Genomic DNA, 18,354 nt, shown 5'->3' with positions numbered 1-18,354 from the left:
AGTTTGTGGATGAGCGAGCCTCATAGGGGTCCTTGCCTTATTTGCTGCCAAGTAGCAGCCTTTGTGACCATCTCACGCTCTGAGCTTTTTCCAGTGAAGCTGGAAGTCTCAGTGCAACAGACACACACTGTAGCAGCCAGCAGATGTAGAATGTCTGTAAACAAAAACACCAACAATGAAAACTGTGGTCCCAGAGTTCAGCCATTTCCTATTCTCATCATGCTTTGAATAGCTGAGGTAATAGATGCTTTTCCTCTATGTTTAAAGCCTTTTGCCCCTAGACGGTTCATTCTCTTTCCAGTTCATTTGAATTCATTTTAATCAGTTTTATCACACATGTGTGTTTCTCTCTCTTCCTGACTGGATATCAGACCCCTTAAAGTTACATTAAATATTCACTCATCCTGATGCCTTCTCAGGAGACCTCTACCAGCAGAATTTCAAGAGGCAGAGTCTTTAGATGCCTTATTCTGAATATAAAGCTTCTTGTTTAAAGAACTATCTGTCAAATAAACTCTTATTTAAAAAACAAAAACAAATCGAACATAAGACTGTACCAGTCAGCATGAGGAGAAACAAGACAGAAATTCATAACTAAACAGTAATTTCATTCATGTAACAAATATTTTTTGAGCATCTACTATTTTCCAGGGACTGTTCCAAACTCAGGGGATGCAGCAGCTAATCCAGTGGACCCAAATCCCAGCCTTTATGGAGATTACATTCTAGTGGAAGGAGATAGACAATAACAAACGAGTAAAATATATGCTATATCAGATGGTGGTAAGTGCTGTGCAGAAAAATAAGGAAGGAGTAGGCAATGGGAGAAGGATGCCATTTTAAAAAGGGTGGTCAGGAAAGGCCTCACGGAGAAGGTGACTCTTGAGCTGAAACTACTCTCTAAGGGAGTGAGCCCTGTGGGTCCTGATTGGCACGGGCTCTTCTTGCTCCTGGTTCTTGGGTTCTAAGATGGGAGCCTGTTTTGTCCACAGTAGTTTGTGAATTTTTAATGAAATATCATGTCTAATTAGGAAGTCTATGGGGGCACTACAACTTGTTAGCCTGGAAAGAGAATTATCTGTTGTTCCTGCCTCATTCTTCAAAATAAGTATTCTATCATTTATTATATGACAGACAATGTACTAAGCATTTTATATTAATTATATAATTAATTATATATCAGTTAATATATTACTAATACCTATATTAACACATTACTAATGTATTATTATAACAGCCCTAGAAAGGCCTCTCCCTAGGTGCTGGGAATATAGCAGTGAACAAAATAAACTCTGTATTCTCATGTAGCTAAGCTACTAGGGGATGATAGACAATAAGCACAAACATATGACTATATGGAATGTCAGATGGTAAAAAGTGCTGTGGAGAATAAGAAATCAGGCAAACAGTATAGGAAACATGTGGTGGGGAGGTGTGGGAGGGAGCTATTATTCTACATACTGTCTCATTTTTTATGACTGATTCCAAATGCCACTCTGGGTTGTATTGCAAAATGATATGAGCCCAGGTTCTGAAATTACAGACATCTGGATTTGACTCTACCTTCTCCCACTGATAAGCGATGTGACCCCAAATAAATTAATCTGAACGTCAGTTTCCTTTTTGTAAAATGAGGATAACTTCATAGGATTGTTGGGTGGGCTAATAAAATCAAATCATCCATACAAAGCATCAAGCACAGTGCCTGTCACCATAAAGCAAAATGCTCTGAATTTATCATTTGTTTTACTCATTGACCCGCTACATGGATATGTAGCTTCTTGCAAAACATCATGATAATGATCACAACCGAAGGAAATAATCCATTCAAAAATAACAACCAAAACAGTTTGGCAATACAGAAACTACCTGTGCTGGACACAGAAAATTGGCAAGGTAACTTATTAAACCTATGCTGTTGCTTCCTTCCAGAAACAAAACAGAAGACCTTTGAGATACATAAGGCAATAGTTTTGTTGTTGTTGTTAATCCTCACCTGAGGATATTTTTTCCATTGATTTTGATTTTGAGAGTGAGAGACAGAGACAGAGATAATGTGAGAGAGACACATTGATTGGTTGCCTCTAGCACGACCCTGATTGGGGACGAGGATTGAACCTGAAACCCTTCGGTGTGCAGGGACCCACGCTCTAACCACTTAGCAACACTGGCCAGGGCAAGGCAATAGCTATTATTTTTCTCTTTTTCTGCATAGAGTTAATGTGACGGGGATGACAAATTCTGTTACACCATGAAGCAGCAGGACCAGAAGAGATCTAAGCTGTCCAATGAGTTCGGAACTGGACAACACAGATCTTTTCCTCCATGGGCAGGGTTGGGAGTTATGGAGTCAGTGGCCCCCCTGGCATAGGGTCTATATGGGCTCTTCCCTTTGCCATTTGGGAGGTTTCTGCTCCAGAGGAAGGTCCTGAGCTGGCTTGAGTGCCCTATGGTGGTGAAGTTTTAGAAGTCTGATGTTGTTATGCCCATTCCTGCTCTGCCAGTCCCCTTCCCTCTCCTATTGACAGAACCAAACATGGAGCAGTTGGCACAGTGGAAATGTGGCCTGCGGAGTCCCAGCCTCCAGCATCAGCCAGCTGATTAGAATTGAGAAGCATGGGGTGAGAGGTGATAGATAGCTTAGTAAGTGGCATTCATGCTCAGGTGTAGGGGCTCAGGTATAGGAATGTAAGCCTAAACGAAGATGGCGGATTCCCAAGTTGGGGTCAAGACTGGCTCAGCTTATTGACTTTGGAGAAGAAGAGGAAGTGTAAGAGACAGGGAACTGAGCATAGCTGTCTACCTTCCAAGGCCCGGTACCCACACCCGATAGTAAAAGAAAGCCCATGAATGTAATGCGTGCTTACCAAACAAAATAACTCCTCTTCTGGGGAGTGGGCTGCAGTCCCTGAAAGACAGAGATGGGAGAGGAGACTTAGATAGCCTCTTTCCTCTTGTGGGGGAGGAGTAAAAGTACTGCCATATGTAATGTGTCTGGCTTAGTGCCAGGCACATAGTAGGCACTCAATAAATGATGGCTATTATTCAAAGAAAGAAAAGGTACAAATAGAGCAGGGAATGATATAACTGGCTATATATTGTGGAGAGAGCCCAGGGTTTTGACTTAGAAGACCTGAGTCCGTACTAGGTAAATGATTTGAGCAAGATCCTTACTTTTCTAAACCTGAAGTTTCCTTTTTTGTAACATGGAGATGATAATACTTGGGATTAATGTCTTGTAGGAGACCCTCAACATATGGTAGCTATTTTGTTCAATTATCAATTATAGAAATGATAATAAGCTTGATTATTTATTATTGATTTTGCTAATAGTAAATAGAAGAGACTTTAGAGATTATTTATTTCACTCCATCTTGTGCAGATGAAGAAACTGAGACATAGAAAAAGGTCAATAGCTCTGTGGAGGTTAAGAGTTTGGGCTATGGGGTCAGTGAGACTTTGATTCAATTCCTTGCTGTCCATTTTCACTTATTGGCTAGGTGACCTTAATTAAGTTAGTCTTTCTCAGATTCACAGCGCGGCAAGGGCTGCAGGAATGAACCTATTGCCTGGCCTTCAGTAAGTGCTCAGTAAGTAGCACTGGAACATTTTGCTTGGTGAACAAAAAACCACTGAGGTGAGGGTTGGTTGGTCATGACAGTGAGTATTCTACAGAACACAACTTTCAGGTGAGCCTGGACTGTCCATAAGGATATGGTAAAAACATGAGATTTCAGCCATGGTACCACTAGTTATTTGCTTTGCAATACTGAACAAGTTACTTGATATTTTCTCCCTATAAAGATTTTGACACTTGACGTTATGTCTGTTTCCTGGGGTTTTCTGAAAGCTGAATAATGAAATGAGAGTCTCTGAAACCCAAGAGCCTTGAGGGAGCTCATAAATAAACACCCTCAGATGATTAGTGTCTACTCCATGTACCATAGCAGTACTAAACCAAATATGCTGGGACTGGAGGCTGGATTCCTACTTTCAAATCTCAAATTGTTCTCGTTATAGTCAACTCTTAATTTTTATGTGCTAACTGGGAAAAATTATAGCATGAATAAAAGGAGCCAGCTGGTGTTGATTGCTATTCATTCTAAAACTTGAGGAAGGCATAAGAGACTATATTTTAAATCTCATCTTTCACCCGATCTCTTTCTTCAAAACTATAAAGCTACAGGATGGTTCAAAGGTTACCAGAAGAGAGTCAGCATGCCTGAATAATCCACAAACAAGACAGTACTTATCATTATAGTCGCCATTTATTTAGTATGTGCTTTACATCAGGCATTGGGCTAAACTCTTTCCCTATAGTATCTCATTTTGTTCTTATAGTAGCTCTATAAAGGGGGAGGTGTATTCATTTCCATCTGTTGTCTATCAGTTGAAACTCAGGTGTGGAAGGTGGAGTGAATCATACTTCTCAATTAATTGTGCATTGTTGTCATTGGTTTGTGCAAGACCCTTTCTTATGTTAGTTAATTAATTTACTTGTTTAACCTTTTATCCATGTACCTGATGCTCATTCACCCTCCTCCCATAAATAACCAATCTATTATGTTTAGTGGGTATCTTTTCCTTTGTATATATTCTTATGAAATGTATATTGTGGTTTTGTGTTTGTGCATTTTAAATTTATATGAAATGGTATCATATTATATTTAATGATATATTTCTGTCTCTAACTTGTTATTACCTGTTCTAACTGAATCACCATTTTTCTTTTATTGATTTTAGAGAGAGAGGAAAGGAGAGGGAGAGAGAGATAGAAACATTGATGAGCGAGAACATCGATTGGCCACCTCCTGCGTGCCCCCCACTGGGGATTTGGCCCACAACCTGGGCTTGTGCCCTGACCGGAATTGAACCGGCGACCTCTTGGTGCATGGGTTGATGCTCAACCACTGAGCCACACCAGCTAGGCTGAATCACCGTTTTTTAAAGACCCACTTGTGTTGCTACAGGTTTATTTAATCTATTGCTTCCACGTGTGGTGTCATATTCTATAGTGTGCAGCCACCACAGTTACACATTCTCCTTCCTAGCGATTGACAGCCGGGTTGTGTTAGTGTCAAACTTCCTACTGCCACAAAGAAGCATTGTATTGCCATATGTCTCCTTTATGGACTGTGTGAGAATTTCTTTGGGGTATACAGTGAAGAACAGGGCAGACGTAGACTTCATATGCTTAAGTAGTGCCATAGGTAAGTGCTGTTATCACCATTTTACAGATAAGGGAACTGAGGCTTTGAGAGTTTTAATAACTTACCCAAAGTCACATAGTAATTGGCAGAGCTGGAATTCAAATTCAGGCAGTTTTGCTCCAAAAATTCTACTCTTAATGTTTATGCCATCATTCTTCTCTGAATGTTTGAGACTTGATGACATTTTTCAAAAATATGAAGGTAGGTCTCATTGTAGTTCTTATGTTTGTAGAACTGAGGAATATAGGTGGACTGATTTTTTTTTCCCTGAAGTGCCTACCTCACCCCCCACCCCCATCGCTGCATAGTAATTGTTTTTCTTTGACTTTTATATCCTGTGTGTCTGCAGCAATAAGAGCCGCATTGGTCATCCAAAATTGGTACCGAGGTTACAGAGCTCGGTTGAAGGCCAGACAACGTTATGCTCTCACCATCTTCCAGTCCATTGAATATGCTGATGAACAAGGTCAATTACAGGTCTGTTTTGTAAGCTTGCCTCTTCTTTTGGTAAAATGCTTCTCTTTACTCCTTGTTATTGAAAGAATGACAGGTTGAGGCCATTTTAAGCTGAGGAACCTTGGTGAAACACTTTAATAGAAAATATAGTGACATTGTCTTGGAATTAGCTGTTGAGAGAGAATATGATTTAGGATGAGGATGGTATTTTTCAGTTCTGAAGTTCACTTTTTTAAAAAAATCCTCACCTGAGGATATTTTTCCCCCCTTAGTCTTCGGATGGAGTGGGAGGGAGAGAGAGTAAACGATAGGGAGGGAGGGAGAGAGAGAGAGAGAAAGAGAAAGAAACACTGATATGAGAGAGACACATTGATTGGTTGCCTCCCACACGACCCCAACCAGGGCCTGGGACCAAGCCACAACCGAGGTACATGCCCTTGACTGGAATTGAAACCACGACTCTTTGGTCTATGGGCCAACGCTCTAATTGTTGAGCCAAACAGGCCAGGGCTGAAGTTCACATTTTTAGGAGGGCTGCCAGAGTCTAGTTAACTAATAACAATGGTCTTATTTTGTTTTGGGGGATGTACCCCAGTAGGAAGTAAAGTTGTTACTTTATGAAGAAAAACATACTTTAAGAAGTTAAAAACTAAAAGAATTTCCTGGGAACAAACTTATGAAAGTTCTAGGAGAAAATATAGATGGGTGAGGAAGGCTTTTTCAAACTTGCAAAAAATGATATATAAATCCAGCTTTAATGCTTATTGATAGAAAAAAGTACTTCTTTTTATTTATTTATTTAAATTACACACCATATTTTAATACTATCATTTTATTTATTTATTTATTTATTTTATCCTCACCTGAGGACAATTTTCCATTTTTTGTTCAGATAGAACAGGAGGGAGAGAGAGGAAGAGAGAGAGAGAGAGAGAGAGAGAGAGAGAGAGAGAAACGTCGATGTGAAAGGAACCCATTAAGTGGCTGCCACCGGCATGACCCAACCAGGGCCGGGAACAAACTGTAACTGAGGTACATGCCCTTAGCAGGAACCAAACCTGGTCTCTTTGGACCGCAGGACAATGCTCTAACCACTGAGAAAAACTGGCCAGGGTGAAAAAAAGTACTTCTTAATAATAAAAATATCTTAGAAAGATCTCATAATTGTTAAAAAAATCAACTTATAGAACAATATGTAGGGTTTTATCCCATATATATGAAATAAAATTAAACATACAGCAAAAGTCTGGAGAAAGCTATACAATGAAATGTTTCCAGTGGTTATTTCTGGGGACAGGAGTGGTATTGATGGGTGGGAGTGGGTGGGAGAGGAATTCTCATTTTCATTCTGTATTGTTTGTAGTTTTCAACAATCATATTTATATGTAAATTTATTACATAATCTTTAAAAAATTAAGAACATTTTAAAAAAGAATAAAAGAAATTGCTGGATTTATTCTTGGCAGCTATAAAAATGATATGCTTCAGTCATATTCTCCCTTTGCCCTGATTAGGAGCTCACAGTGTGGGCTGTCCTTTTAAGCACTACAGAATATAGTGCTGAGTATAAAGGTAGAGTGAGCTTTCAAATTGATATGCTTTGTATGCACACATTCTAGTATTAGCACATTCTTTGATGTTGACTCTTTTAATTGTAGATTTATTGAGATACATTTCAGTTAAAGTATAAAATTTAATGGCCTTTATTATATTCCCAAAGTTGTAACCATCACCACAATAAATTTTAGAACCTTTTCATCACCCCCTCTTCCTGCAAATAAGCTCTATACTCATTCACAGTCACTCCCCATTCCTCCCACTTCCCAAGCCCCTGGCAACCACTAATCTGTTTTCTGTCTTTATGGATTTGCCTTTTCTCACCATTTCATATACAGGGAATCACACAAAATATGATCCTTTTGTGTCTGACTTATTTTACTTAGCATAATGTCTTCAATGTTCATCCATGTTGTATGTAGCATGTATCAGCACTTCATTCCTTTTTATGGCAGAATAATATTCCATTGTATGGGTATTGCACATTTCTTAACCCACTTCTCAGTGGATAGATAATTTGAATTGTTTCCACTTTGGGGCTATTATAAATAATGCTGCTGTGAATATTTGTGTGTGTTTTTATGAGAACATATATTTTCAGTTTTCTTGGGTATATACCTAGAAGTGGAATTGTTGGGTCATTTGGGAACTCTGTGTTTAACTTTTTGTTAAATTGTTTTCCAAAGCAGCTGCACCATTTTACATTCCCACCAGCAGTGTATGAGGGATCCAATTTCACCACATCTTTGACAACACTTGTTATTATCTGTCTTTTTTATGATAGCCATCCTAGTGTGGGTGAAGTGGCATTACATTGTGGTTTCTATTAACTCTTAATTGACAAACCCATCAAGAGTATTAAAATTATATATTTTGATATTTGTATGGAAAGTCTTCCTTCCTTCAACTCCCAGACCTACTCCCAGGTTGGTAAGATTCCTTAGTGTTCACTCTTTATGGGAGGCAGGGCTTAGAGAAGTTATTTGTGCTTTATAAATGCAGATCGTTGCAGGTAATTGGTGGGCATAGAGACATCATCTAGGTGATGGCTAGCGTGCTGGTGGATTTCCATCTTTCCCTCCCTCCCTCCTTCCTTATTTTATTTCCCACATATATTTGACATTTCAGAGTATTCCTTAACTCTTCTTCTCACTACCAAAAGGAAATGAAGAGATCATAATGAACAAAATCTAGTAGCTGTCTTAGGTCGGTTTCCTAGAAGCTGAATCTAAGACAGGGATTCTATGACAAGTGATTTCCTAAGAGAGTGTTCTCAGGAAAAACCTTAAAGAAGTGAGGAAAACAGTATTAGACAGGGGACGAAACCAGGCAAAAATGTGGTTTCTGGAGAAGTTTGACCTCAGCCTGATCCCATTGGGGCTCTGAAGTGTGAAAAGCATCACAGTTTATCCCACCCAGTGGCAAGGAAGGTGGGGGGCTGGACTGTAATACTCTTGCTTCAGTTAGTCATTTTCTATGGGAAGACCCCCAGGAGGACAGATATGTGATATCCTGTGTAGCTCAGGAAGGTGCTGCCTATCTGCCAAGGGCAATCCTTGGGAGGAGGGGCCGGGTAGAGGTGGGACCTGTGTATGGCAGCTGGGAAATGAGTGCCCTAGAAGAGTAAAGGGGACTTGCATTAAACACCAAATAGCATTTGTTACAGTAGCTGTTTGGAGTTCATAAATTGATTAATGTATTTTTATTTTGTCCAGTTATCCAATTTCTTTTCCTTCATGTTGGAAAACTACACACATATACAACAGAAAGATCCAAGTAAGTAAAATTTTAGTCTTTTGAAAAGCAGTCATTAGATATTGAATTGTTCTCATCAAGGGATGTAAACTCTGAAGATAGAAGAATACTAAACAATGTAAAAGATACCCACCTATCTTGTCTATGTAACACCAAACAACCAGTGAAATCAATTCAGCTGGCTTTTTCTTCTCTGATGGGTGTCAACTGAATTGACCATTTAATTCTTTGACTTTCAAAAAAAATGAATTAAGTTTTATTTGATGTTAATTTGTTGAATACCTTCTCTGAACCACAATCTATTGATGTACAATAGTAGCTTAGTAAGGAAGACCTTATTTTTTATCCATGAAACTTTTGTGCTGAGAGATAAAAATATCTTGAGTATTTCATGAAACAGATCTTGAGGAACTGGTGGATTAAACACAGTTGGCGCCATCATGTCTGTTTTCTGTATGGATACCTATCTGTCTGTCTATTTATCGATCTCATTTATTTAGTCAAATGACTAAACGAATCATTTCAGAGACAGGCAATATAGGTGTGGCTCCAAAATGATTTTAAAATAATAGTTTTTCACAAGTCATGTAATTCTCCTGCAAATTAAGACCTGCCTATAATCTTCAAAGAGGTGTAGACTTTAAACCTTTTTTTCTTTAATTTTAGGCAACCATTCTTTGTTCTAATTAAATGTTTGTGACATCTAAGAGCATATTTTAAATAATCTAGTGAACACCCTCAGAAGAGGCAAAAGAATGGTGGTTTAATGGCATGCTTTGAGCTAAGTACACATGTATAAAACTAATTAAAGCATTTAATGATTTATGGAAGCTTTTTGAATGGTGGAATAGCCAAACCTGAGGAGTGGGGAGTGGGTGGAAGTAGGTATTTTGCCATTTTCTTTCTTTTAGATAATTGCAATTTCAAGGGTTGTTTCATGTTCTTTGGCAAAAATATTTCTGAGAAGAAATATAATAATGATGAAGTGAAGCAGCACTCTTTCTGCTAATGACCTAATATTTCAATCTGGACTGTGCATCAGAAACACTTATGGAGATTCATAGCCACAGATGGCTGGGTTCCAGCCCAGAGATATTTATTCAGGCTCTGATTTTTTATTTTTATTTTTTATTTTATTTTATTTTTTTATCCTCACCCGAGGACATTTTTTCCATCTTTTGTTCAGACAGAGTGGGAGGGAGAGAGAGGAAAAGAGAAAGAGAAACATCGACGTGAAAGGGACACATTGAGTGGCTGCCACCCGCACGACCAACCAGGGCTGGGGACAAACTGCAACCGAGGTACATGCCCTTAGCGGGAACCGAAGTCGGGTCTCTCTGGACCGCAGGCCAACACTCTAACCGCTGAGCCAAACTGGCCAGGGCAAGGCTCTGATTTTTTTTTTATCTACATTTAAAAATTCTGCAGGTGACTTAAAAATATATTTAAAATTTTATCGAAGAAGGAGACAGTGGCTTAATCTTATATAAACTTCACATTACAGAAAAATACACAAATCATAAGTTATATGACTCAATAGATTTTCTCAAAGTAACATACCCTTGTATCCTGCACCCAGAATAAGAAATGAGCCATTATTAGAGCCACAGAAACCTCCTGTCCCTCTCCAGTCACTACCCACTTCCCTTATCACTATTTTCTGACGTCTATATTCCAGATTAATTTTACTTGTTTTTGAACTTCTCTAAATAAGTGGAAGCATAGAGCTTTGAGTCTGGCTTCTTTTACACAACACAGTATTCGTGAGAGTCATCCATGTTGTTGCAATTTGGTCATTCTTATCGCTGAATAACATTCCATATTATGCATATACCAAAATTTATCCATTCTACTATTTGTGGACTTTTGAGTTGTTTTCAGTTTTGGTAATTTAAATGGTACTGCTATGCATATTCTTATACATGACCACTTTGGTGAACATATGTACTCTTTTTTAAAAAATATGTTTTTATTGATTTTAGAGAGAGTAAGGGAGAGAGAGATAGAAACATTGATCGGCTGTCCCCTGCAGCCTCCACATTGAGCCCACATCCTGGGCATGTGCCCTGACTGGGAATTGAACCAGTGACTTCCTGATGCATATAACAATGCCCAACCAACTGAGCCACACCAGCTGGGTTGCATTCTTTTCTTTTGCTATGTACTCATTTTCAGTTATCTATTTCTGTACAACAAACCACTCCAAAATTTAGTGGCTTAAAAACAAAAGCAATTTTAATTTTTATGATTCTGTGAGTCAGGCATTTGAACTGGGCTCAGTGGGGATGACTTGTCTTTGCTTCAGGTGGTATCAGTTCTGCTCACTCAGCCTAGCTGGGTGGGGCAGGGAGGTCCAAATGATTTTACTTACATGTCTGGGACTTTTCAGTGTTAGCTATGAACTTGGACGCCTTAATTCTCCTCATCCAGACTTTCTGTCCAACAGGGTATTCTGGACTTCTTTACATGGCAGCTGGATCCCAAGAGGGCAAAGCCAGAAGCTTGCAAGGCCTCTTGAGGTCTCTGCTCTGGAACTCACACAAAATCAGTTCTGCCATATTTTGTTTGTCAAAGTCCATCACAAGGTCAGCTGCAGATTCAAAGGCGTTAGGAAAACTCCATCTCTTGCAGGGACCAGCAGCAGCATTATATTGTAAAGGGATATGGATACAAGGAAGCATGTTTCAATGGGGGCCAGGAGTAGAAGTTTTGGGTTATAGGGTATGCATATGTTCAGCTTTACTAGATACTGACAAACAGTTTTACAAAATTGTACCAAGTGATACTGCCACCAGTGTATGAGCGTTCCAGTTGTTCCATATTCTCACTAATTCTCCTTTTCATTTTAACCATTTAGTGGGTATGTAGTAGTATCACATTTCTGCTTTAATTTACATTTCCCTGGTGAGCAGTGAAATTGCTCACCTTTTTAGTATATTTATCAGTCACTTGCACATCCTGCTTGGTAAAGTGCCTGTTCTGTTTTTTGGCCCATCTGTCTTTTTCTTAGCAATTTGGATGAGGTTTTTGTTTTTGTTTTTTGAAATAGTCTAATTATAAGCATATGAATCTTTGTTAGATAAATGTATTGTAAATATCTTTTCCTGGTCTTTGCTTTTTATCCCTTCCAATCTTTAAAAGGTGTTTTTTGATAAACAGACATTTTTTTAAGTGTAGTAAATTATTTTCCCCTTTGTGGTTAGTAGTTTCTCTATCTTGTTTAAGAAATTCTTATATTTATATATATAGATAGATATGTATATAGATATAGATACAAATATATAGATACACACACACATATACATATAGACAGACACATGCTCATTTGTGCAAAAATAAACACAGGATAAACCAGAAATTAATGACATTGTTTACCTATGGGGCTTGGGGGTGGGTGGGAGCAGGAAACAAAGAATGGGAGAATGAGGATGGGGTAGAGGGATGAGGGGACAGTGACAGTTCTTTGAGTATACATTTTTATAGTTCTGACTCTTTAAAAAATTTTTTTTATAAATTTTTTTTCTTTATTGATTTTATTTATGTATTTTTTAAATTAATTAATTTATTTTTGTTTCTACTTTTCCCCCCACTGATTCCCCCTTCCTTTTCCCTCCCCACTCCTTTATTGATTTTAGAGAGAGGAAGTGAGAGGGAGAGAGAGATAGAAACATCAATGAGAGAGAACATCAATTGGCCACCTCCTGCATGCCCCACACTGGGGATTTGGCCCACAAATTGGGCATGTGTCTTGACTAGGAATCAAACTGGTGACCTCTTGGTGCATGGGTTGATGCTCAACTACTGAGCCACACCAGCCAGACTATAGTTCTGACTCTTAAAACCATGATAATGTTTCAAATCCCTAAAGAAAATAATTAAAAACAGAAAGTGTATATATATTTCCAGAGTAGAATATACACTGTGACAAATGAACATAACTGTTTTACAAATGATAACATAATCACCTGAAGGAGTTGGGGAAGAGAAAAAACTAACCTAAGTAACATTGGAAAATAGCATTTTAACCATAATGTGACTTGATGAGGTTTCATTTTTACTTATCCTGCCTGGGTTTTGCTGAGTATTTTGATATCTATATTTTTGTCAGATTTAGAAAATTTTCATCTATTAATTATTTAAAATATCTTTCTTTTAAAGTCTAAATATCTTTTTCTTTGTGAATCCTTCTGCTTTTAAACTTAGAAGGCACTGAAATATTAAAAATGTGATTGCTATGCCTGTATGTCTAGATTTTTTATGGTTTGACTTTTAAAAAATTTAACACTTCATAAATTTTGAATTTTTATATTAAACCAGAAAAGGAAATTTTGATGCCTAGTGGTTGAGAACAATTAAAAACTACAAAGATAATTTCGAAATAGTTAACCAATTTTTTCCACAAAATTTATTTCATAATTTATCTTTTCACCATGATTTGTAGTGCCTCCTTTATAATATATGTATGTAAAAATGTATAATAGGGCATATTTCTAGGCCATCTAGTCTCTTATACATCTCTTGATTATAGAGTACTAGAATCATGTTGATTTAATTATTTTTTAATTAATTAATTTATTTTTGTTACAGATGTTTCTCATTTTTCCCCCACTGATTCCTTCCCCCTCCTTCCCCGCTCTTTCCCCAGCTTTGTTGTCTATGTCCATTGTTCATGCACACATGCATATAAGTTCTGTGGTTTATCTCGCCCCCACCACCCTGTCTTCTGGTGATTGTCAGTCTTCCACGTCTCTGGGACTACCCTGTTCCTCAGACTGTTATGTTCATTATATTCCATAAATAAGTGAGATCATATGATATTTATCTTTCTCTGTTTGGCTTGTTTTGCTTAGGATAATACTTTCCAGGTCCCTCCAGGTCATCTCAAAGGATAAGAGATCTTTCTTTCTTACAGCTGCATAGTACTCCATTGTGTAAATGTACCACAGCTTTTTTATTCATTCGTCTACTGATGGACATTTGGGCTGTTTCCAGATCTTAGCTATTGTAAATAGTGCTGCTACGAATATGGGGGTACATATATTCTTTCTGATTGGTGTTTCAGGCTTCTTAGGGTATATCCCTAGAAGTAGGTTCACGGGTCAAATGGTGGTTCAATTTTTAATTTTTTGTGGTAACACCATATTGTTTTCCATAGTGGCTGCACCAGTCTGCATTCCCACCAGCAGTGCACTAGAGTCCCCTTTTCTCCACATCCTCGCCAACACTTGTCGTTTGATGATTTGTTGATGGCGGCCATTCTGACAGGTGTGAGGTGATACCTCATTGTTGTTTTAATTTGCATCTCTCTGATTTAATTATTATATGTGTCAGGAAAGAAATTTACAGATTATTGCTATAGGTTGATTTCATTTAAAAATTTTCCCAGCTTTGCCCTGGCCAGTTTTGCTCAGCGGTTAGAGCATTGGCCTGCAGTCCAGAGAGACCTGGATTCGGTTCCTGCTAAGGGCACATAACTCGGTTGCAGTTTGTCCCCAGCTCTGGTTGGGTTGTGCGGGTGGCAGCCACTTGATGTGTCCCTTTCATGTCGATGTTTTTCTCTCTCTCTTTCTTCCTCTCTCTCCCTCCCACTCTATCTGAACAAAAAATGGAAAAATGTCCTCAGGTGAGGATAAAAAAAAAATGACTAAAAATTTTCCCAGCTTTGTTGAAATATAATTGACATATAATATTGTATAAGTTTTAGGTGCAATGTAATAATTTTATTTATGTATGTATTATGAAATGATTACCACCTTAAAGTTAGTTAACTCATCCACACCACCTCACGTAGGTACAATTTTGTTTGTGTGTGGTGAGAACTTTTAAAATGTACTCCTTTAGCAAGTTAGAAACATACACTGGAGTATTGTTAACGAGAGTCACCATGCTGTACATTACTGTAGGTTGCTTTCTGATGACTCTCTTTGGTAGGAAGGTCCCAGACAACCTCCACCTAGACCTATTTGGCAGAAGTGCCCTGACCCCTGAGCAAGGTATATTTAGGGATACAGCTACATTTAACATTTGCAGATATCAGAGCCAAATTAATGGTTTTAATCTGAGGCATAGAATATGTCGAGACTTCTGGGTGTTCCAAAAGTGACAGGTGACCTGGAAGCAGAACTTTTCTGTGCCCTAGTACTTTAACATTCAATATTAGTTTGTATTAGTTTCAAGTGTACAGTATAGTGGTTAGACCATCATACAGGGGTAGGCAAAAGTAGGTTTACAGTTGTGAGTACATGAAACACAGTTTTATTCTTGTAGTATTATCTATTCTTATATATTTTCCCATACAAACAACTATAAACCTACTTTTGCACATCCCTGTATACTTTACAAAGTATTACCCCCAATATTTCCAGTACCCACCTGGCACCATGTGTAGTTATTATAATATTATTGACTGTATTCCCTATGCTGTACTTTACATCCCTGTGACTGTTTTATAACTACCAATCTGTACTTCTCAATCTCTTCACATTTTTCACCCAGTCCTCCAACCCTCCTCCTCTCTGTTCTGTATCTGTGAGTCTGTTTCAATTTTGCTTGTTCATTTGTTTTGTTGTTTAGATACCACATACAAGTGAAATCATATGGTATTTCTCTCTTTCTGGCTGACTTATTTCACTTAGCATAATACCCTTTAGGTCCATCCATGCTGTTGCAAATGGTAAGATTTTATTAGTTTTTATATCCGATTGATAGTCCTTTGTGTATATGTACCACCACTTTTTTATCCACTACTCGTCTGTTGATGGGCACTTGGACTGCTTCCATATCTTGTCTATTGTAAATAATGCTGCAGTGAACATAGGGGTGCATATATTCTTTCAAATTAGTGTTTTGTGTTTCTTCAGTTATATACCTAGAAGTGGAATTGCTGGGTCATAGAGCAGTTTCATTTTTAATTTTTCGGGGATCCTTTATACTGTTTTCCATAGTGGCTATACCAATCTGCATTTCAGCCAACAGTGCACGAGGGTTCCCTTTTCTCCACATCCTTGTCAACACTTGTTTGCTGATTTATTGATGAAAGCCATTCTGACAGGTGTGAGGTGATAGCTCATTGTGGTTTAATTTGCATTTCTCTGATGATTAGTCACCTTGAGCATCTTTTCATATGTCTATTGGCTATCTGTATATCCTCTTTAGAAAAGTGTATATTCAGGTCCTCTGCCCATTTTGTAATTGGATTGTTTGGGTTTTTTTTTTTTTTTTTTTTTTTTTTTTTTTTGCTGTTGAGTTGTATGAGTTCTTTATAAATTATGGATATTAATCCCTTATCAGATGTACTGGTGAATATGTTCTCTCCCATTCAGTAATTTGTCTTTTTGTTTTGTTGATGGTTTCCTTTGCTGTACAAACACTTTTTAGTTTGATGTAGTCCCATTTGTTAATTTTTTCTTTTGTTTGCCTTGTCTGAGGGGTTGTATCAGAAAAAAAATGTTGCTATGAGAAATATCAGGGATTTTACTGCCTATGTTTTCTGCTAGGATTTTTATGGTTTCAAGTCTCACATTTAAGTCTTTAATCCATTTTGAGTTTATTTTTGTATATGGTATAAGAAGGTGGTCTAGTTTTATTTTTTGCATGTATCTGTCCCATTTTCTCAGTACCATTTATTGAATAGACTGTCTTAACCTCATTGTATATTTTTGCCTCCTTTGTCAAATATTAATTGACCCTATAGGTGTGGATTTATTTCTAGTATCTCTGTTCTGTCCCATTGATTTGTGTGTCTGTTTTTATGCCAGTACCATGCTGTTGTGATTGCTATAGTCTTATAGTATAGTTCGATATCAGGTAGTGTGATACATCCAACTTTATTCTTCTTTCTCAAGATTTCTTTAGCTGTTCAGAATCTTTCATAGTTCCACATAAATTTTTGTATTATTTGTTCTAGTTCTATGAAATATATCATTGGTATTTTGATAGGAATTGCATTTAATCTATAGATTGCTTTGAGTAGTATGAACATTTTAATGATGTTAATTCTTCCTATCTATGAGCACAGTATATGCTTCCATTTATTCATATATTCTTCAGTTTCTTTCTTCAGTATCTTATAATTTTCTTAGTACAGGTCTTTTACCTTCTTGGCTAAATTTATTCCTGGGTGTTATTTTTTATGCAATTGTAAATGGGATTATTTTCTTAATTTTCCTTTCTCATAGTTCATTATTGGTGTATAAGAATATAACTGATTTCTCAATATTTATTTTGTATCCTGCTACTTTTTGAATTCCTTTATCAGTTCTGGTATTTGTCTGGGAGAATCTTTAGGGTTCTCTACATATAGTATCATATCATCTGCAAATAATGAGTTTTACTTCTTTTTTTTTCCATTTTGGGTGCCTTTTATTTCTTCTTGTCTGATTGCTGTGGCTAGGAATAAGAGTGGTGAGGGTAGACATCCCTGTCTTGTTCCTGATCTTAAGGAAATGATTTTAGTTTTTCTCTGTTGAGTATGATGTTGGTTGTGGGTTTATCATGTATGGCATTTAATATGTTGGGATATGTTCCTTTTATTCCCACTTTGCTGAGAGTTCTTATCATAAATGGGTGCTGGATTTTGTCAAAAGCTTTTCTGCATCTATTGATATGATCATATGATTTTTTATCCTTCATTTTGTTTATGTGGTGTATCATGTTAATTGACTTGCAGATTCTGTATCAACCTTGCATCCCAGGAATAAATCCCACTTGATCATGGTATATGATCTTTTAAAAGTATTGTTCGATTTGGTTTGCTAATATTTTGTTGAGGAATTTGCATCTATGTTCATCAGGGATACAGGTTTATAATTTTCTTTGTTTTTTATTTTTATTTTTAAATCTGATTTTTGGAATTAAGGTAATGCTGGCCTTATAAAATGAGCTTCAGAGTTTTCCCTCTTGAATTTTTTGTAATAGTTTGATAAAGATAGGTGTTAATTTTTTGTTGCTATAATTAATAGGATATTTTCCCCATTGTATCTCCTCAGTGATTATTGGTGGTATTTAGTAAAATTATTGATTTATATTTATTTTTTGTATTGTACTACTGTCAAATAACATTAATGAAATTATTATTATTGCTTTTATTTGTTGTTTGCCATATGCCATATCTTTAAGTACTTTATTATTTATTGATTTATTTTTTATCCTCACCTGAAGACATTTTTGCATTTATCTTTAGATAGAGTGGGAAGGAGAGAGGGGGGAAGAGAGAGAGAAAAACATCCATGTGAGAGAGACACATTGACTGGTTGCCACCCACATGACCCCAACTGGGGCCAAGGACAAACTGCAACTGAGGTACGTGCCCTTAGCGGGAACTGAACCCGGGACTCTCTGGTCCGTGGGCTGATGCTCTAACTGCTGAGCCAAACTG

General features: G+C 37.3%; 1 protein-coding gene across 2 annotated transcripts in view; it reads left to right on the top strand.

Annotated features, from left to right (window-relative positions):
* The window catches only part of PPEF1 (protein phosphatase with EF-hand domain 1), a 115,381-nt gene that overhangs the window by 37,814 nt on the left and 59,213 nt on the right, over positions 1 to 18,354 (top strand). For both annotated transcript variants that reach the window (XM_036271576.1, XM_036271577.1), the window contains 2 exons: positions 5,560 to 5,687; positions 8,939 to 8,999. In XM_036271576.1, coding sequence (XP_036127469.1) covers positions 5,560 to 5,687; positions 8,939 to 8,999 — 189 coding nt within the window. The remainder of the gene's footprint in view (positions 1 to 5,559; positions 5,688 to 8,938; positions 9,000 to 18,354) is intronic.

This window comes from Molossus molossus, unplaced genomic scaffold (assembly GCF_014108415.1).
Source record: "Molossus molossus isolate mMolMol1 unplaced genomic scaffold, mMolMol1.p scaffold_m16_p_2, whole genome shotgun sequence".
Classification (NCBI taxonomy): Eukaryota; Metazoa; Chordata; class Mammalia; order Chiroptera; family Molossidae; genus Molossus; species Molossus molossus.
Note: the sequence above shows the minus strand (reverse complement) of the source record. Positions and strands in the feature narration are given on the sequence as shown.